Genomic DNA, 22,128 nt, shown 5'->3' with positions numbered 1-22,128 from the left:
TTTTAAATTACGGTCAACTCCTTCGCATCTCTCAAATGAATCCTCTTGTAGTTGTATGGTTGACTTCATGAGACAAGTTTCACAATGAGCCCACGGTTTTGTCTCAGCATTGAAATTATGAATATAATTAAAACAAGTAGGATTTAATTACACAATTTACACCAATAAGATTAACTAATACCTTACGACTGAATTATGAACTCAATTATTCAGTCGTCTTCTCCTATAAGAATGTGATGCACTGATATTTCCTCATATGTATATAAAAATGCACACAATAACACTTTTTAGCACAGTATTATACATGTAACATTTTAAGTTTTACCAAATTTGGAGTTCTAATTACTATAATCTTTATTTGAATCCTTGTGATATCCTTTCCATAAATTTGGTTATGATATTCAATTTTTAGTTTTTTTTTTCCTTAAAGCAACAGTTCTGACGTGGAAAATACTGCAAACCAAACTGCAATTGGCAGAGTTGACACATACCGTACTAAAATGTCTTGGTCAAATCAGTTAAGTTCTTTTGAAAACGTGTACTATTTTGCTTTTACCTCAAACTTGCTATTTTCCCATAAGAATATTCAAATTTACCCACTTTTGTTACACAATTTCTCTTAATTTTAACTTACCAATCCTATGTAATTCACATATTTCCTGCCATGAAAATATAAAAATACAGTCACTAAATGACTAACTGTTAAGAGTGTAGTAAATTGTTCCATTGGGACATTTAAAAAACTTGGAAGGATAGCAAATATTTGAAAGTATGAGTTTTATAGTACCCAAATAACATGTAAAAGGGCGGCAATCTTACGAAACTATATGTTTACAGCCAATTATTTTATCTTTACAGTTTGCACCCAAAAAAAATTAGACAAAGTTATTGGACTCATTTTTTATGAATGTTAAATTAACATATATGCTTCGGCATGCAGTGATAAAGAACAAAACCTAATACTGATTTCCTTGAACGTTTTTACATTTTATTTCTCCTCATTATTATTATTAATATTTTTATTAGAGCCATCGACCATATATATAGACGCCTATATATATGTGTGTGTGTAGTGAGAAGAAAAAAACCTCGTAAAAATTGAACTTTTGAAGGCCTTCTTTTGACTAACCCACAAAAAAACCTACGAATCGTCATCGTGCTCCACACTAGGACATGTGTTCCAACTCCTTTTATTATTATAGTCTCGTTACAAATCAGAATTCCACAAACATGCATTTAAATATAATTAGTAACCAACTAATCACATAATCTCAGACGACACGTCCTGATTCTACGGTCCGAATGTTAACGCAACATATATAGATCAGGTAGGTTAAATTCTCACATTTATTGATCTCCTGTCTCTTTCATCACGGATATGATCTTATCGATCCATTTACAAGGAGTGATGAAGAATTGAAGATCCATGTCCCCCGATGTATTAACAATTATTAATCTCTCTTCTAAAGCTAATTAACTTATTAAGTTATTTGCTCTTTCGGAGTTTTAGATGTTTGACTAGTCGAAGAAGCTTCCAATGTGCATACTTTTTAGTTTTTATCGCTTATATATATCCCCCTTTGGATTAAACTATACAAAGTTTTTTAAACATTTTGCAAACTGTGGCTTATTTTTACGGGTATGTGTAGACCTGTGTAGATTGATTGAAATAATGCGGGCGACCTAACATGCACGTCGGATTTTAGACTCACAAACGACAAGTAATCCTTCATTATCGTCTTAAGTCTCCTGATATTCTGTACGTCATATTATCCATATTTTGTATCCGAGAATTTGGTTATCGTATATAAGTTAATACTCAATATATAGTATAATTATACATATATATACACTTTTTTTTAAGAAATTAACATATACATATATACTTGTAATTCATAAAAGAAAAAATAACATGCATATAGTTTAAATTAAGTTTTCGTGGTTAAATCGGTGAACTTAACATTCTGAAAGACAATTAAAGATTTTATCTGTGCTATATAAATTGCACTTTACAACATTGTGGTTGTAGTAGAAACTTAGGTTAACTTAAAGTTCAATTGGCAGTGAAATGCAGCATTCGATATATCAAAAGTCATTAAAAATTAATAATTTCTAGTAGATATTTAAAAAACGAATTTCAACAAACTTCGAATAAAAAGAAAGTTGAAACCTTATATACGTTTTATCTTCCTATATAACAATGAATATGACGAATGAAATAAACTTTTGAACATTTGAAATCATTGACTACATTATTTCATTTAATTCAAAAGATTAATTAGTTTAAAAATTATAACGAAGGTTATGAAATTTCTAGAAACAAATAATTTCAAAATAACTAAATCTGCAAATTTGAGTTTAAAATAGTTGTGGTAATATATAGGAGTATTAAATAAGAATATACTAGAAAAGGTATTATTTAATTATAAATATACACTCTAAACTTTAAACGTTTAGCCTGGTCACGTCACCACTATTCATTAATTCATTAGACAGTACATTATTTCTCTAATTAGAGCCAGTCTAAGTGTCATCAATACATAGTAAATTTGTTTTTTTATACGAGGCTTCAATAACACAGTGCCTCCATGTGTCAAAATAAATAAAGAATTAGATATGACTATGATGACCACCACCTAATTAAAAAGGGGGATTAGTTTAATTTTTACTAGAGGGAGTAAAGGATTAAGACATCTATATTTATGTGTTGATGAAAATAAATCTCTTTTCTTCTTGAGGTAGATTATATTGATGTGATCTACTAGATTATGCATATGCATATAAAACTATCCCATGGGAACAATTTAGCTGTCCTCAACGTACAGACATGAAATTTAAGAACAAAAGTGTTTCGAATACTATATAATCTTAATTAGTAATAATAGTTAAATTCTTGATAACATGCATGTGTCATTAAAGTCATATTTTCAGCCATTAAGTAATAAACCAAGGTGGTCGACACAAAAAAAGAAAAGGGGCTAAAACAAGTGAAGTTCATTTTTTTTTTGTCAAAAGTGAAGTTCATTAAAAGACAAATTCTATAAGTTTAGTTGGCGGTTACTCAAGCTACAATTGGAGGCAGATAATTACAGGTGTCGTCTAATCTTAATTAATGAAAATATTTTGATCCGAGTAACAACAAGAAAGTAAGTGTTGTTTTTGCCAACAACAAGAAATATAACAGACTGGAACAATTAGCAAGAACAATAATCTAAGCATTGAAATTAGAGAGTATTTTTTCTATATGAGTTATGTTAAAAGATGTAATAACTTAATTATGCTCAGGTTAGAAAAGAACCACATGCATTTTTAAACTTATAACAGTAGATCTTAGTTCATCGTAGGCGACATGATGATATTGTAACATCTTGGGTGAGAAAGGAGAAAATGGGTTTCAGAACTCTTGAACGAAGTTTGAATGGTTGTCGACCAATAAAACGAGAATATATAACCAATGACAACGACAGATTCTCGGCTAGTAGACACTAATCAAGAAATATTGTCTTTTGCAAACTTGTTTTTTTTTTTTTTTTTTTTTTTTTTTTTTTTTTTTTTGTAAAGTTGAATACTGATCATTCAACTTCTAAGTACGAGCGCTGAAGTTTTTTCTAAATCGCTGCCAAATCTATATGTTTATATTTTATTATAGCAACAAAATCCTTACAATATTAAAATATGGTTGGAAGAATATGTTAATTAATTTATATAACAAAAAAGAATATGTTAATTAATTTATATAACAAAAAAAGAATATGTTAATTAATTAAATATTATATTTATATCGTTTGTTCAAAAATTTTTTTTAATTAAATATCGAAAAAGCCAACGAGCGTTTTGAGATGGAGTGGCGCAAAGAAAAGTGGGGTTGGTTAGTAAATCTACAAAAGGAGAATAAAAATCAGAAAAAGGCTAAAGAACGAAAGTATTGTCCAATTATTAGAGTTGTAACGATATGATTAGTGTTTAGTGACTACAATCAAGTGTTTTAATAATTAAACTCACTTGCTAAAAGTTAAGTTCCCAAATAGATGCACATGTCCGATCTATATTTTTATAAAGGAAGACTGGAAAACAATAATGAATGCCTATGATGAGAAGTGTGTAAACTGCCATGCCATGCATGATCATATCTTGCAGAAGAAAATTCAGATTAAAAACTGTACAAGCTAAGGTGGATGTGAAATATCGAATTCAGAATCACGCAACCATGTAAAAACAAGCGCTAAATTTATTTAGAAATCTATATTCACGTTTGCGTCCAATTCATATGATGTGAGTCCATTTCAACCAACACCATAGTCCATATACATGTGTTAAGTGTTAACGTACATTGATACATGTTTAACTTAGTTAGAAATCAGATATTAAAAATATATTATAAACCACACATAAAATGTTCATTTTCTTATAAAAAAAGATATTTAGCGCAATATATATTAATAGATATAAAACTTTTGACCCGAAAAAAAAAGAAAAAAACTAGCAAACGATTGCTATCGATATATGACCATTCGAAAAAGATTTGCATTTCTTTTAGTCTATCGTGCTTTAAAAAGTATTATAGGTCCAATATTTTTAAATGCTCATTGCAAATTTGCGGCTCTGTTGTAAAGCTTATTATTATTTTTTAAAATAGTTTAATAAATTTATAAAAAACACTAAATAATGAATGTTTCTTTTGATGATAGAGTTGAGAGACCAATGATTTGGATCGCAATATTGTATAGAGAGGGAAGTTGGTACCACTACTCTCCTAGAAAGTGCTCTCATATGGCCAGCTTTGGCAGGCAAGTGAGTGACCCACATTTCTTTAGTTATCCCCCTTTAATCTGCGTGAATCGTGATTAATATATATATAGCTCTCATTCTATTGAGTATGATGTAATTCTAATCCACGTTGTTCTTAAAAGTTTCCAGATGGAAACTATATGGCCTTTTTTCAGTATTAGTTTTTTAAGACTTTAGTTCACTTCTTTTTTCCCTTGAAGTTTCTACTTGGAAAAAGCATTTAGCCTTGAAGCGCACTATGGGATAAATTTGTGAATAAAAAACTACGACATTTAAATTACCAAATATATACAATATAAGCAATCCCATAAGATAGGAATTGCCGTATGACACTTTACACAACAGTGGACTGAACGAGGATTGCATCCGGTAGTTACACCCATCACCCGGTCAGTGTTCCCGATCCAGTTATGATAAAAATAAGAAACTACTGTACTAAGTTAGAAAGGACTAATAAATTTATGCTATTGTAAATAATTGAATAAACATAACATAAACTACTACAAGGCTGTACATAATCTATAAGATTACTAATTTAAGGGAAAAAAAATCATAAAACATTTAGAATGTTTAAGGTTCAACATATAAGAGCAGCTCCATCAGTTTGTATGTAGGTGAATCTCTCACGTGAGAAAGAGAAAAAAAAAGAAAAAGGAAGAGAAAAGAGAAGAGAAGGCTAGAAACGTTTTTTACAGGAGAAACAATGAGAATCAACTGACAATGGGTTTCTCATACTTGGCTTGATAAGATTGGTTATTCTTTTTTTAAGTAACTAAAAATTAAAATTAAAAATTTATATATTATAAAATGATTAAAGTATTATATTTAGTATACTCATGCGTACGGTATCAAACCGATGGAACTGCTCTAAGTAATATATAATTGAAGATTATTGTTATTTTTAGTTGTCATAAATTTCATGCTAATTAACTAAATGGAGTAATTGTGGTAGGACCTCCATTGCTATGAGTGTGGTTATGGTTGGAAGCAATCGCAACTGCTGAGCCTTGGGTTGGGTAGTCTCGAAGGCTCGAAGTTAGTTTAACTAATACATCAGTATGTGTTATGAGACATTCCAAGTAGTATATATGCATGTATAGACTACATCGTGAAGATGATATAACTTTACTTAGCACCCGATCAGAGCCGTGCTTTAATTTACCGTTATAACATTTATATGATCATATATATAAATGCGTGATCCATGGCCAGTAATAATTATTATACTGAATTAGGAGTTCCATTGAGCTTTTAATTGACATGTACACTCGGTTAATAGTAACTAGCTAGCTAAGCAATGACGTGAATGATCCCCCGCTTTTTCCCATTCACGAGAATCACATGAAATGCACTTCATGCCAAGCAGAGTGTGATTTAAACTCTCTTATGATTCGTCTAATCAAGCATTATGCTGATATTAATTAATTATATTATATATAGGTAATATAAGAATAACATTAATCTCATTAATTTAGTTATTTTGATGACTAAACAACCCACTGAGACCAATAAATAATGCTTTTACGATCTATAATGCAGACAATTAATCGAATTTGGACCATCGGGTTCGTTGGGATTGATTTCCATCTTTACTAGAGTCCTAAAATTTTGGAAAGCACTACCACCGACCTAAACCATATGTATAGATAAATAAGTATGTAAGTATTAATTAAATATTATATTGTGGCGTAATTAAGTATTAACCAATGATTTGTTGAACTAATTGGGATATTCCGCATATTAGTTAGTAGGTAGGGGCTATGCATTCTAGCTAGGAAGTATTGATATATAAACGTTAGTGTGATATACGTGATTCATGCATCAATAGAGTTGAGCATTTCATATTTTCATGCATCCAAATAGAAATTCCTCAATTTATTTATGCATTGTTTATGATTGTGCAGTTTTAGTGGTGGTCACACACAATTCTGGCCCATTACTAACCAATAGAATTGAGCAAAAAACGAGCATTTGACAGATTAGCGAGTGGGGAATATGCATTATGCATTGCATATATACGAATATACCTTGCTGAGAAATATCTCATATATATTTGCACACATGATGATGAATCCATGTTTGGCTATATATGTCCTATGTATTATATATGGTTATACGAATATACAATTGTCCCCGTAGCTAGCGATTCCAAAACTCATCCAAATTTGATGAAAAGGTGAGACGACTTCTCAAATAAATGCATGCATATGGATCGACATCTACATGCACATAAGCCGAACCAGTAGGTCCCTTTATATATAAACCTTGAATATATAAAGTCACCAACTTTTCAGAACCAAAAACTCGATATATACATCGAACTATACATTCTACAATATTATAAAAGGACTCATATATCATGTTTGAAGCCGCGCATGCATATGTTACATGTTTGTCTCTATATATCTGTATTTGTTCGCATGAATATATATAATAAAACTATAGATGTGGACCATGTGCATGTGGTGAATGGTGATAGTGGTCGATGAGAAATATTGGTGGCTATCACATGTTTAGTAATTAAAACTCTTTTAAATTGGTCGTTAAAAGTGGCAATTAATTGCGTGCTTCAAAACAGAGGACCTTTGACTTTCTTCAACACGCAAAGTTAAACTTTTGGTTGAAGTCAACTTTATTACAGTGTTAATTTTTTTTGTCAACTATATGACCTAGATTTCAATATTGTAATTGCTACATGTTTGGTACTTGTAAAGAAACGAGTTTTTTCCTTCTTCTCAAGACGGATAATGGATACCCGTTGTGCAGCTGTTTACTTAAAATTAGCTTGTGATCTTTGATTAGTTACAATGTTATGAGCATGAAATAAATACACTATTCTTCAGCATCAGTTGTCTTCAAAATGATCAATGAATTAGGGACAGTTTCCTAGTTCGAAGAGAAAACGACCATGACACGACTAGTTAAAGACCCACGAGTAACAAATCAGCATTACAGAGTCTACCAACTGTTTCATCTAGACTTTTCTACCTTTTTGGGTCCAGTGAACTATTAATATTAGTTTTACGGGTTCAGATGCTTCCCGAATCGAATCCAAAGCCAAAACAAAATATTTTTAGTATCTATTTCAGTAATATTTGCAAACCGATACCAACTGAATCTCAATTTTTTTAATCAATTCTGGTCGGGTTTTCGAGTCTGATATTTATGCTCAGGCCTAGTACAACCCTTGTTTGTTTGCAAAAGAAATAGACTGAGAATCATTGCTCTATCACATTTGGAGCTTAATCTCGTTACAAGTGACGACGAACGAACATATAACGAACCCGAATTCGCACTTCAACTTTTAAAACACATGTCACAGTCAATAAAAAAATGTTTTGTGAAAACATGGAGTCTGAACTTCAACTTTCAAATTGATCACCAGAGACAAGAATTCAATCATCACTACTTACCTAGTTACCTTCTTTCTCAGGTTTGAGTTGGCATGAAAATTAAAGATATATAAGATGAAATCCTTGGATTCTTCTACTTGTTTCTCCATGAGGAGATACTCTTCCTCCGCCGAGATCTTAGGCTCTTCATCCTTAGAGCATTTCCATCCCTAATACTATTGGGAGTGTCCTTAAATCTAGTACATTATGTTTTAAAATGTCTTGGCAGAGATACTTTTAACACAATATCTCAAATTTAAAGACATCCAATTATTAGAATAATGTTTCTTTTTTACATATTATTTTTTAATTATGATAAGACACTTCTCATAGTATTAGGGATGGAGATGCCCTTAGAGCATCTTATATTAGGATAATACCTTGTCCAAGAAACATCATCATCCTTGTATAGCAAGTATGTACAGTTACATGTGTATCAATTTATCAGAGGTTTTCGAATTTTGTATAATGATCATATGTATTGAGCTACGCACGGCGATTGTTATTTGAAACCAGAAAGTGAAAGTTAGCCAGGTGAAGGATTCTGATAGTTTTGTATCATCTACAAACGCAAAAACTCTGACAGGGCGGGCGACAAATGATCTATGCCGAAAACTACATAATGTGTATATATAGAGCTGATGAGAATGCATGGGCATGAGTCTTGCATTATATAACTAGCTAGACTGTGTCTGATCACCATCCAGTATTAGACATTGGATGGCTCATGTGTCAATCGTCTGAGGATATCAATATAACAAAAAATATTCAACAGAGTTTCAAAACCCCTTACCCTAATAGAGAGAACACAAAGGAAAAGACTCAACAAAGTAATTAAAAAGACAAAAACAAATCCAAGTACAATATTATTACCAGTTTTCTAATTGAGCTCAATATAGACAAGAAAACAAAGATAGACCAAGTATCACGAATTACCTTGTTTCTCAGGCTTGAGTTGGCATGAGATAGTCTCGGGGAAAACACGACAGCTAACCTTAGCTTGGAACTCTTTGGAGTCATAACCATTAAGTAGTTTCCCTTGAAAGGTAATGTAAAACATGATGCTAGGAGAGACGTGAAAATTGGCTTTGATAACCTTGACTAACTCATATTTTGTACTATTTATTTCATTGAATCTCTCTAGGGATTCCCGAGATAACCTGTCCATTACGTCTCTGCTTGTTCCTAGTTCCAAAGGAATATTAATATTGGCATCGAGATCATATGGTCGGTAATTGAAAATGCAGCGGAACTTGGTGAAATCGATGTCAAACCCCTAAAGATATTTTTTAAAAAAACACACACACACACACACACCAAGATGATGAATCAATATTATTCCCAAGCAGATAAAAGAAATTTACCATTAAAAAAAAAGAAGAGAAAGATGAAAACCTCGGAATCTTGGACTTGTTTCTTCATGAGGAGATACTCATCCTCTGCTGAGATCTTAGACTCTTCATCCTTAGGGCGTCTTATACAAGGATAGTAATCTTTCCCAGGAACATCACCGTCATCCTTGTATCGCAATTCTACCGGTATAACCATAGTTCTCCAATCTGAGACCTGATAATATGTATAGAGCCTATTTTTTCTTTTTGGGGGCAAATATGTATTGGAATCGTCTCTGGTAAATCAGACCCCTCATTATCCCCCATCCTTTGCGTTTTATGAACAAAACAATAACCCTAATTAACACTCTAGGTTTTGTACTCTTCGCATTTTGGTCTTATAGTTTTGTTTGTCCGTAAATACCCTCAGATATATTAATGAATGTTTTCACTTTTCAGGTTAACTCGTAAAAGATTATGGATATTGAGCTAATTTTGATTGATTTTGTTAGTTTGAAGCTAGTAACTGTTTACAAATTTGAATTAAAAGACTAGTAATAATAAAGCTCTTTCAATCTATGTTGCAGTCATTTCAAAACCAAAGCTTTTGGATGGCTATAAGAGTAGTCATAGATTCATATAGTGTTGGCTAGATGGCTAATGGTAATGCTTCTAAGCGTCCTCATCAGTGTCATTTGGATGGCTCCGAGGCAGAGTTACTTCTAAACAAGAAACATGAACCTGATATTCCTACCAGCAACTTGTATTCTAGCTCACATTTCCCCTGTCTGATCAATTTACTGAGCGGTTACCCCGAAACTTCCAGGGCTGCCGATGTAGATGATAAAACTGTTCATTCCATTAACAATGTAAATGTCACTCTAGGAAGGAATGGGACTGAGGTGCCTTACAGTGAAAACTCGTTTTCATTATCAAAATCCCACACATTTGAGAATCGACAATCATCAGCTAGCTATAATATATCTGGTGTGGAAACAAAAAAAAAGAAGAAGTGAAAGTTAACAAGGTGAACGATACATGATCTGATAGCTTTGTATAATCTAACAAAGCAAAAACTCTTAATTCTATGTCGGCAACTAATGTGTGTATATAGAGCTGATGAGAATTCCATGTGCATAGGTCATGCATTATATAACTAGACTCGGTTCTCGGTCTGATCACCACCCACTATTAGACACTAAATGGCGCATGAGTCAATCTGAGGATATCAATATAACAAACAAAAAACATTAATTCAGGAGAGTGTAGAAACTCATCAAATTGAAAGAAAAAAAAGACAGAAAAGAAAAGTACTATAAAAGTAGAAAAAAAAAAACTGACTTAGAGTACTATAAAAGTAGAAAAGAAAAGAAAAGATGGAAAACCTTGGACTCTAGGACTTGTTTCTCCATGAGGAGATACTCTTCCTCCGCTGAGATCTTAGGCTCTTCATCCTTAGGGCGTCTTATATGCGGATAATACCTTTTCCTCCCTGAACCATCTTAATCATTACTACCATCATCATCATCCGCGTATTTCATATACACAGTCTCCAGAGTAGTTCTCCAATCTGGGGCCTCCGCAAATTAGGGATCTATAAATGCATTATTAGATCCTTAAAAACAAATTACAGAGTTGGATTCGTACCTGGTAAATCATGGCCATATATACCCAGAATTATCCCCCATCGAATCAGATTTCTCACTTTGCGTTTATGAACTAAATACAAGAACCCCTAACTCTTTAGTGTCAGTGAGTTGCTATTGTTATTTTTTGCAATGTTACGAGCATGACATTAAATAAAATACATAAATTTAATATTTTAGAAATATTGGCTTTAACATATTTGCTAATATTTTTTTCTTGAATGTTTTTATACAAGTTTTCTAAACCTATATATAAGCAAATTAATCTGTGAAATAACAACGTCTTAAAAATCTGCCAAAACCAAGAGATAATATGTTTTCGAATTTTGTATGATGATCATATATATATATATATGTCTTGAGCTACGACAACGACTGTTATTTGGGTATTCTCTATGTTTGTTATTTGACTAGTAATATTATTACTATTGTTAAAATCAAAACCACTTTCAGTTTTATAAAGTCAGCATTGCTTCGAAAAGAATATATATTATAGCTAGTTGAGTTGCCAACAATCTGCTTAATAGTCTGGAAAGAAAAAATAGTGCGTCATGTAGTATCACTACAAGAAACAAAATCCATTACCCCTGACTTAGTGGCCTGCTAATCAACTTGGTTAAGAGATTCGGTTTGTCTTAGATTGGTAGCAAAAGTAGTAGTAGTAGCAAGCGTCATTACATCATAACATAGACTTGGTTAATTTATCACAAGAGTGCTTGCGTCTGATCCAGTTGATATTAGATGGCTCCAGTGTCAGTCAATCTGAGGATATCAATATAACAAGAAAGAAACTTTCATCAGTGTAAAAAAAAACCCTAAGAGAGAACACAAAGGAAAAGAAGACTCATCAAAGTAAAGAAGAAGACAAGATAGATATACGTTGGTTCTTTAATTATATGCAGCCTCAGTGGAGTGAACTGCCAAAAACATATCCAAAAAACAATATTGTAACCAGTTTCAAAATGATAGTTTAACAACAGACAAGAAAACTAAGATAGACCAAGTCATGTCGAGTTACCTCTTTTCTCAGGTTTGAGTTGGCATAAGATATAATCAGGGGTACCACTGCAATAGCAGAGCCTGGCTTGGAACTCTTTAGAGACATCATCGGAGGGCAGCTTAGCTTGAAAGGTAATGTAAAACATCATGCCAGCAGATAAGTGATGATTGACTTTGATAACCTTGTCAAATTCATATTTTGTACTATTAGTTTCATTGAATCTCTCTAGGGAACCCAAAGACAGCCTGTCCATAAACTCTCTGTTGGTTCCTGGTCCACCAAACTCGTCGTCTCCATCGAGAGCAACAGGTAGGTAATTGAAAGCGCAGCGGAACTTGGTGAAATCTATGTCAAACCCCTAATGATTATTACTTATTAAAACAATACACACACCAATATGATGATGAATCATTTTCCAAGAAATTAAACTGACTTTTTTAAACACTAGTAGATTTTATAGCAAGCAAGAAAGAACCAAACATACACTAAAAGAAAGATGAAAAAACCTCGGACTCATGGACTTGTTCCCTTAAGATGCGATACTCTTCCTCCGCCAAGACCTTGTCTTCATCCGCACAGCGTCTTATAGAAGGATAATAGATTTTCCGAGAAAACTCATCTTCCCTGTATAGCAAATATACAGGATGCACCATCGTTCTCCAATCTGACACCGTACCGACTAACTACTTTTAGGGATTTCATCCAATATATGTATGTATACATACATCCTTCCAAATAAAATAAAAAATTACAGATCTGGTTTCGTACCTGGAAAATCATCCGCCATCGAAGGAGCTTTGCGTGTTTTATGAACAAAAATACAAGAACCCTAGCCCTATAATTTTTTTTCGTTTGATACAGCTAACGTAGTTTGGTTAATTGTCAATCGGACGGCTGAGACACATTACTCTAATCCAGATATACAAATAACAATAAAAGAGAATAAAAAACAACAACAACAACAACAACGGGCTTGTGTAGGTAATAAATCATATTCTTTTTGTTTTTTCCATTAGGCCTGACTTAGTTGGCTCAACATTTGGTTTAAAGGATTCGGTTTGTTTGCTAAAAGATTAATTTATAGACAAGAGATGAACGAGTGAAACTTTAAAAGAATGAGAAAGGAGAATGAGAGAAAAGAAAGAAAAAAAAAAGACTGTAAGAGTGAAATATGAGAAAGCTAAATTAATAATGTCATTTGAACCTTTAAAATAATCTTTTATCAAAATTCAGACCATTTTAATTTTAAACATCCAACTGGACCGAAAGTATCCGGTTCTATAAGGACGGCTCAAAAATGGGATTTGAAAACAACCTAAGAAAAATTGGACTGAGAGAACCGTTGCTCTCTATCATAATTAAGGGATTAGCAAACTTTGAATTCGCTGTTGGACTAATTAAATTAAAACACACCGTCAATACATAGATTAAAATATAATAAGATAACATAAGCGTCTGATGAGAACTTGGGACTCTAAAGACAAGAAACGAACAGGGGAAATAGTAGCAAGTGTCATTACATAACATAGACTCGGTTTGTGCTTGCGTCTGATCCAGTATTAGACATTAGATGGCTCCACTGAAGTCAATCTGAGGATATAAATACAGCAAGAAAACAACTTTCAGCAGAGTGTAAAAGAACCTTTAGTAACATAGGAGAGAACAAAAAGGGAAAGACGATCATCAAAGTAAATTAAAAAGACAAGATAGATAGATATACCTTGGTTTCTTGGGATCTTCTTTATCTGCAGCCTCAATGGAGTGGACTGCCAAAAACAATATTATAACCAGTTTCAAAATGATTTCTCAACAACAGACAAGAAAACAAAGATAGACCAAGTCATGTCGAGAGTTACCTCTTTTCTCAGGTTTGAGTTCGCATGAGATAAAATCGGCGGTTTCAGCGCAATAGCAAACCTTAGTTTGGAACTGTTTTAAGACATCATCGGATAGTAGCTTACCTTGAAAGGTAATGTAAAACATGATGCCAGCAGAGAAGTGAAAATTGGCTTTGATAACCTTTAAAAAAACATATTTTGTACTATTTATTTCATTGAATCCCTCTAGGGACTCCATAGATAGCCTGGCCATGAACTCTCTGGTGGTTTCTGGTTTCACAGCATACTGGTTGTCATCAAGATTAACTGGTCTATAGTTTTCTTTCTTACATTACCACCCCTCTGAATATATTAATTAGGTAAATGTCCATACTTTTCAATTTTATCTTGTTAAACTTAGATTACCGCCTACCAAAGATGAGATGTAAAACATAGTAATTAATATGGTAAATTAAATATTAAATATTATTTGGCTATTTATTATTTAGAAGATTAATAATGTATTTTCTTTTTGTTTAGTAATTAAATTGCAAAAATTACGATTTGACATTTTCACTTATAATGAGCATTATTTAGGTTTTCTTTATAAAATCCATAAATCTTTATTGTAATGTTAATTTGATGTAATTTTGATATAAGATAATATTAGTTTTATATATGTACTTCCATAATAATCGTATAGAGTTTAAATTATAGTGTTTTAATTTTGAAATTATATTAATTTTTTTTTTTTTTTAACATCTCGAATGCTTTTATTACCAGAAAGAGTGATCCTCGTTTGGGGACATTTACAACAAAATACAAGAATGTAATAGTAACTGGTAAAAAAAACATTGTTCGGTACAGGTTCTTTGGCAAGTCGATCTGTAGCTTGTGTATCTTGTATTAATGAGACAATGGGCTTTATTAGTTGAGATAGGCCATTGAATTATGTTGTTTGTAAGGTTGGCGCAAGTCTAGCTATAAGTAGAGTTGTCAAGTCTAGCTGTTGTTGTGTAATGTTTAGTAGTTTAACCGTGCTTGTAGAAGTGAGTCTACAACTAGGAGTAAGGTCTAAGCTATGGGTGCTTGTGTAAGGTACTAAGGTGCAAGTAGAAGCTGTAGTATAATAATCTATCCTTGTGATCAGTATTAGCAGTGTAGTCTTTTAATACCCAAAAATGCAACATGATAAATAAGATAATTAGTGACTTTGATATTCGTGGTAAGTGACTTGTGTTTTATATTACTTTACATTGAATGTTGAAAAGAAAACTTATTATTTTATTTACATATATATGGTATATGTTTGACTTGTGTTTTATATCATATCAAACATAGTAAGTCGGTAAGTGACTTATGTTTTATATATATTAAGATTAAGATTACATATGGTTACTATGTTTGATAGCATCATATAAAAAGGTACGGCATAACTGCATAAGTAGTAGAACAAAGTCTTTAAAAGTTACGTAAAACAAAATACAAAACGAGTTTTCTCAAAATACCAAAATACCAAAAATATGGTTTTCATTTGTTTAATAAACTAAAATTCGTAGAATTATAGTGCACCATAGTCCATATATAAGATAAATTGGTGCATAACCAACATAATAGATAAGACCGCTTCTAAAACCAAAGTATGCTCATTTCGCTGCTCCATGTGATACAGCACTTGGGTACCTGTATATATACAACTGTTATGAGTGCTTATGTTAATTTTAAGTTTATTCCAGTAACCTATTAAATTTATGATTTCCGATTCATATCACACAAAACCAATTTAGTAAACTAAATATTTAGTACAAGAATATATTACTTACTAGCGGTTTTTGGTCCTCATACATCCATGACTTGATCAAGAAGCTGCATAATTTAGTAAAAGTTTATTATATATAATAATAAAATTAGTAAATTAATCATAAGTTAGACAGAATGAAATTATGCACATGCATACCTCAGGATACATGTAGGATTTAATCAAGAAGGGTCTTCCAGCAGGCAAAATGACTCTTCTTGCAAATTTTCCAAAACCATTCACTCCCCATTTGGGTCCCCAACTGTTCTGATACTCGAAATAGGATACGCCACTTTTGTTTGTTGAATACTTGGTAAGTAACACGATGTGAATTTCAACTTTCGAGTTTTCGGGTGGCCCATAGTACATAATATCCCCCTATTTAAAAAAGAAAAGATAACAAAAGTCAAAAGTCAAATCCAAATTATGTCAATAAAAATTAGTATTTGAAAAATTATGTAAGAAATTTACTTACTTTCATTGAATATTCCGGAGTAACTTCTATTTCGACAGAAACCGGTCCTCGAGTCTTCACCAAACGAATAATGTCTGTTTAATTGACATTCTTTCCCTCGATGATGATGAACTCACCAATTTTAAAAGTTTTTTTTATCCTTGAAAATTTAATGCTGACTTTAGATATAAATTGACAAAAAATAAAACAAATACTTAATAAAAAGAAAAACGCATCAACTAATACCCTCAAAACTAAACAACATTTCCCACATTCAAAAACTAACCAAATTGAAAAGAAAAAAAAAACATGCAAGTGGAGAATAGGCAAATTAATTATGAGATGTGCTAACGTAAACTAAAGTATGATAAACTTAGAAAATCTCATTTTCTAACCTCTGGAAAAAGTAAATTATAGGCCATGGATGGCTACTGGTTTTTAACTAGTTTTTAGATTTTGGTTTTTAGCTTTTGGATTTTGGTTTTTGATTTTTTTAGTTTTTGATTTTTTGTGTAGATTTTAGTTTTTGCAAAATCTTGAATGGTGACTTGATTAGGTTTTGGTTTTTATGTATAATAATTATTTTAAAAATAATAAAATAATGATTTTTAATTTTTATTAAAAGATTAAAAATACAATGATGCAAGAAAAAAACATACGTTTATTGCATATAGAAAATACATTACTGCAAAATTACTATCATCATCATCGAGAACTCCATAATGATGCAGAAATTTCATCCCGAATCCCTTCCATATACTGCATTGGAGTATTGTTTTGCTCTAATTCTTCATCTGAATTATAATCTTCTTCAGCTATATTACTAGCTATGCGGTCAGAATCGAAGTCAACATCTCGTAGATTTGATAATCTAATAAAATTATGTAATGCCATTGTTGCAACAATAACTTTTCGTTGAACATGTATGGCATACCTTGGTTTTTCTCTTAAAACTCGTCATTTTGCTTTCCATACACCAAAAGTCCGTTCGATGACAGATCGCAGTGAAGAATGTCGTTTATTGAACATTTCTTTGTGACTACTTGGTGGTCTAGCTCCATTATATTCTCTAGGATGGTATCTTTCCCCTCGATATGGAGTAAGGAATCCAGGTCGAAGAGCATAACCAGAATCTCCCAAATAATATTTGCCCGTAGGTGGAGTTGGAAATTGATGATTCCCCTCCATTGCTAGCATTAGAACCTTAGCATCATGAGCAGATCCGGGAATACCAATATACGCATATGTAAACAACATGTTTATATTGCATATTGCTAAGATATTCATACTTGTGCCGCTTTTCCTATTCCAATATTTTTCTGAATTTTTTCCCACAACGGTGACCGGAACATGTGTTCCATCTATTGCACCAATAAAACCTCTAAAGTAAGGCCAGTACCTTCTGTCAGATTGTAACTTTGGATTAGGTTGACTGAGCTCTTCTGGACCAGGTCTAAGCAATTCAACCGCCATGTGTTCGAGAGCATTCAACACTTCGTGAAATTTTCGGCCTATGGTTTCTTGTGAATGACCAAATATTTTTCCAACATACCTCTGAGTTCCGTTTTGAGCGCATATGGTGAGAAAAATAGCAACTCTTTCCTGGATGCTTACTTCATCGGTGTCCATCAAGTGATGGTCCTCCTTAAGTTTTTCACATAGTTGGATGTACACCTGGTGGATACATCCAAATTATGACGTAGCATTGTTGCTCATGACCATGAATTAGTTCATATACGTATCTTCGGCCACGTTCTGGATCTACATTCATCGGTCTCCTTTCTATACTCATGGAGTAAGGATCCATGAATGATTCTCCAAAGTTAATGCTTCCATCTTCTGCCTCATCATCTTCAAGCATTCTGTAAAACGCTTCCCTCTAAAAAAAAAACAGATATGAATTACTAAGATGAAAATGGAAGATATTTATTAATTTCAAAAACAACAGAAAAATAAACAAATCATTATTCTACGGCAAACTAAAAACATTCAACAAAAGTGAAATAAAAAAAGTTTTCTTCTGATCAATATTATTCATTAGCCTATTCAGTTGTTCGACTTATTCCTGTTGTCCGCTCAAGATATTTGATCCTAGCATCGTCATTGGGTAGTGTTAGATAAACATGTGCATGCGTCTCGTTGCTTTGAAGCACACTCACCGCTCCCCAATATAAAGAGGAGTCATATTGAAGTCCAGGGAGTGTTAGTAGCGATTCAATTGCACGTTCCAACTTGTTATCTTGGGCTTGCTCATAAATTTCTGTTCGTTTCTTGTAAGCATCATTTGTCACAAAGTCGTATGAAACTTTTGACGTTGCTCGTTTACGTGTTGAAGATGAAGGACGTGTAGAGTTTCCGTATACACGTTTTGAGCTCTGGTTGTATGAAGACGGTGTTTCGCTCAGGTTTTCTGAAGGCACATCGAAATCATTTCCTAGATTCACTGGTTTCAGAATCATTTTCAGTAGCGGTCTCTGACTCCGTACACTGATCCACTCCGGAACCTGGATAGTATCCATCATCAGTACCAATGTGTTTGGTGCTGAAAAGCCGATCCATTCTATCGAGGTCGATAAGAGGATTTGCTCGGAGCTTTGAAGCAATTGGTGTTTCCTATATAATAAAAAGAATTAAAGTTCAATAATTTAGTTTACTATATGTTGTTAACTAACAAAATCATGTGATACGATATGTAAATATTACCTTAATACGTTCCTTCCACCATCCGTCGTCCATGTCAATAGCTTGAGTGGTGGGATCAAGTCCAACTCCAGTTTTTTCGATCAGACGACGATAAACATCATAAAGCTTTTTAAGATTGTAAAATTTGTTTTTTAGTGGAAGCCAATCAAGATCGTGACCTGTGGCTTCTTGAAATCCTTTTCTAATTCTCGCCTTACTCTCTTTCTTTAGAGGGCCAATACGCCAATTAATAAGCTCCATCTCAGTCTCATATATTTCAAGAAAATGATGAACCATACTATCGGTCCATTGAAGCTTCGGCTTTATATCATATTATTTATTTACATACACGTAATTAGTCAAGATAATTTTGTACTATGGTAGGATAGACATCACTAGAAAATAAACATCTCAGCTAAATAGGTACCTCTCTCGCATTTGATGATTGTCCACGATAAGCCATACCTATAATAAACTATAATGTAAACATCGTAACAATAAAATAAAAATTTCTAAACAAATGGTGTTGATATAAATAAATAATGGTGTTAGACTAAAATTTACCGCAAAATCCAAGCTTAATTTGTAGAGATGTTTGCACTCATGCGATGGGAATGAAATTTATGTGAGTGTAGAAGACAAGTATGAAAAGTTGCTCTTTTATAGTAGTAAATAAATTATATAAAAGAGATTAGTTTAATAATAAAAAAATATGCAAGTCTTTAGGAAATACCCGTAGAATAGGTTTTAGTTTGGTCGTCGCACAAAAAAAAGGTTGTATAGTTTATTTTAGAATTTAAGGAAATTAGAATAATTATATATTAGCAAAAAGAAAATAAATATAAAAAAAATGTCACGCTGAAAAACTCCTAAAATATGGTTTTTAGATTTTATGAACAAATTGCTAAAATCCTCCAAAATCTGGTTTTCCTAAATTTTAGAAAATCTAATTTTCTCATAATCATGAATGGCTTAGAAATTGGATTTTACTGAATCTAAAGCCAAAAACTGCACCATCACTAATATTAATTAACTTAACAAATAATGAAATAATATACTTATAGTTAGTACTATAAATGCACCGTGGGAAAAGAGAAAGGAAGTGATGGTACAGTTGCATGCAACAAAGTAAAGGTTAGTACAGATAATTTACTTGACTTAACAAATAGGGTGTGTGATCATGTATATATTTTAAAAACAAAACACAGGAGTAGTTATAGTATTGTACTAGTTAATAATATTAGTACCGTTTAACATTCTAAACGGTACTTAACACTCTATAGTGTCAAGAGTACTTGTCGTTTTCCTATTTTTTTTTATTAAGTACTAACTTCCCGTTTAGCCATAATAAGTTTTAAAGTGCAAAGGATAACTGTACACAATTAACTTGATTAGAAATTACAAAATATTAACTGATATACAATTAGAATTACAAATTAGAATTACTAGAGACAAAACAATGGTTCTCTCATTAATTTATGTGACTATGTCTATGTGTATCTAGTATCTACTAGACTACTACCTTTATAATGATTGTTGAGCTTATTGAATGTTTTTGTTAACATGTTTTCTTGACGCTTATACAAATTTTCTATAAATATAAGATATTATTTTTACGAAAACTAAGACAAATAATATCCAGTTAAGCCTATTAATTCGAAAAAAACATCCGCTTAATAGGGTGGAAAGAAAGACTAATGTGTCATCTTATACAGGAAATAAAATTACTAATCCTAAATTATGCGTAATATATTTTCATTACTACCATATATATAAGCAAATCAGTGAAATGACAACGTCTTAGATTTTAACATCTATATTTTTGCATAGCGTATTTATGTAGTATGTACGTACTATACGCATAAGCCAAGAAATAATACGTTTTACAATTCATAATCAGGTTGTTTGCCAAAAAAAAAAAAAAAAAAAAAAAAAAAAAAAACAATTCCTAATCAGGCATAGATGGGCCCAAAATTTGTCCCGCTAATGAATACGTTGTACTCCAGGAATGGAAATTTATAATTTATAATTTATAATTTTTTTTAATAGTACATGAAAAACCAAGAACGAACTTATACATACCATGAAGTTTTTTTACATTAACGTTTGAAGATTTAATTAAAAAATGGGAATTACAATACAAATGATTGAGAGAAAGAAAAGAAAAAAAAAACTAAAGAACGAATTTCATATCTATTTTTGGGACAAATGTCTTCCCAAAAATATATTCAAGATCATTCTCTAACGGAGTCAGATTCAAATCCAAACTCAAAACCCTCTTGCTACTACTGCATCGTTTCAAAACAGGCATGGTAGGAACCACGGGACAGATGAACGATGGCTGGACTTTCATGCTTGACCTATGCCGTCTCATGTGACCACCTAAAGCCTGTCCGGTCCCAAAACGTTGACCGCATATCGAACACTCGTGCAAATGATTATTTCCTTTATAATTGTTGCTAAGATGTTTCACTTCGTTCTGCTCAACGGTAGTGAGCTTTGGCTTCTTATGGCTTGCCCGGTGACCACCAAGGGCTTGAAACGAAGAAAATCTCCTGTTACACGTTTTGCATTCGAATCGGTTGCTCATATGGCTATCTGTATGTTGGTTCTGGTTCAAACCGATCTGTTTAACCATGGAGGTTTGTGCTAATATCATCAGACATTTTGCAATTTCTAGATTCTTGATGGATTCTTCGAAATCAGATCTTTCTCTCTTCATACTTATTTTTTTTCTTGGTTTGGTAAGATTTTGAGAACAAAGAAAGCAAAGTAAATTAAGATTTGAGAGGTGTTACAAACAAACAAACAAAAGTAGACGTTTGAGTTTTTGCTTGTTAAAAAAGAAACCTGAATTGAGAGAATGTTGTAATGAAGGTTGAGAACTCAGAAGTAATGTATTTATAATATAACAGCAATACCTAAAAAGTTGGACTTTCTAGTAGTTTGACCAAAAGAAGTCGTCTAAACTAATATTCTAACAATAAACAAGTAGTGCGATTGTCAAAAAACAAAAACAAGTTAAGTAGTGCGGCTTGTTTGACTTGTAATTGTTTTGTTTGACATTTTCAGTAATCAGCCTTCGACCGCCGGCACAATGCATACCACGAGGGTTGAATAACAAGGGTAATATCGCCTTTTCGTGATGCATCATCACATAGTTCTCGCTTCTTAGAAACTTCTAAGGTGTGAATCTGAAATAAAGTAGTAGAGTCAGTCA

General features: G+C 32.3%; 2 protein-coding genes, 1 non-coding gene and 2 pseudogenes across 4 annotated transcripts; 1 reads left to right on the top strand and 4 right to left on the bottom strand.

The window, feature by feature from the left end:
• The first annotated feature begins 5,078 nt into the window (after positions 1–5,078).
• Positions 5,079–5,140, top strand: LOC147942939 (small nucleolar RNA U49). The gene has a single exon (XR_015560629.1). It is a non-coding gene; the product is annotated as a small nucleolar RNA U49 (small nucleolar RNA).
• A 3,768-nt stretch (positions 5,141–8,908) lies between these two features.
• Positions 8,909–9,824, bottom strand: LOC104699283 (uncharacterized). Its single transcript, XM_087453756.1, has 2 exons — positions 9,576–9,824; positions 8,909–9,456 (listed from the first exon to the last, which is right to left on the bottom strand). The coding sequence occupies exons 1-2, from the start codon at positions 9,726–9,728 to the stop codon at positions 9,106–9,108; spliced, it is 504 nt and encodes a 167-aa protein (XP_087309882.1). The 5' UTR covers positions 9,729–9,824; the 3' UTR covers positions 8,909–9,105.
• A 1,761-nt stretch (positions 9,825–11,585) lies between these two features.
• On the bottom strand, positions 11,586–13,203 carry LOC104699282 (uncharacterized). The gene is made up of 5 exons (XM_019246408.2): positions 12,926–13,203; positions 12,664–12,821; positions 12,176–12,515; positions 12,037–12,074; positions 11,586–11,919 (listed from the first exon to the last, which is right to left on the bottom strand). Exons 1-4 carry the CDS (start codon positions 12,942–12,944, stop codon positions 12,046–12,048), a joined length of 546 nt encoding a protein of 181 aa, XP_019101953.2. The 5' UTR covers positions 12,945–13,203; the 3' UTR covers positions 11,586–11,919; positions 12,037–12,045.
• Positions 13,204–18,268: 5,065 nt separating this feature from the next.
• Positions 18,269–19,371, bottom strand: LOC147942938 (uncharacterized; annotated as a pseudogene).
• A 1,546-nt stretch (positions 19,372–20,917) lies between these two features.
• LOC104792531 (zinc finger protein ZAT11 pseudogene) lies at positions 20,918–21,775 on the bottom strand (annotated as a pseudogene). The gene has a single exon (XR_015559406.1). The product of XR_015559406.1 is annotated as a zinc finger protein ZAT11 pseudogene (transcript).
• Between the last annotated feature and the right edge of the window lie 353 nt (positions 21,776–22,128).

The sequence above is a fragment of the Camelina sativa genome, chromosome 6 (genome assembly GCF_030686135.1).
Source record: "Camelina sativa cultivar CO46 ecotype springtype chromosome 6, ASM3068613v1".
NCBI lineage: Eukaryota > Viridiplantae > Streptophyta > Magnoliopsida > Brassicales > Brassicaceae > Camelina > Camelina sativa.
The sequence above is the reverse complement of the archived record's forward strand: the minus strand, read 5'-3'. Positions and strand labels throughout refer to the sequence as shown.

Coding starts and splice junctions, on each gene's coding strand:
- LOC104699283 (XM_087453756.1), bottom strand. CDS start 9,728: ATGGTTATACCGGTAGAATTGCGATACAAGGATGACGGTGATGTTCCT. Junction 9,457..9,575: donor AACAAGTCCAAGATTCCGAG/GTTTTCATCTTT, acceptor AAATATCTTTAG/GGGTTTGACATCGATTTCAC.
- LOC104699282 (XM_019246408.2), bottom strand. Junction 12,516..12,663: donor AACAAGTCCATGAGTCCGAG/GTTTTTTCATCT, acceptor AATAATCATTAG/GGGTTTGACATAGATTTCAC. Junction 12,075..12,175: donor ACTCAAACCTGAGAAAAGAG/GTAACTCGACAT, acceptor TGTTTTTGGCAG/TTCACTCCACTGAGGCTGCA.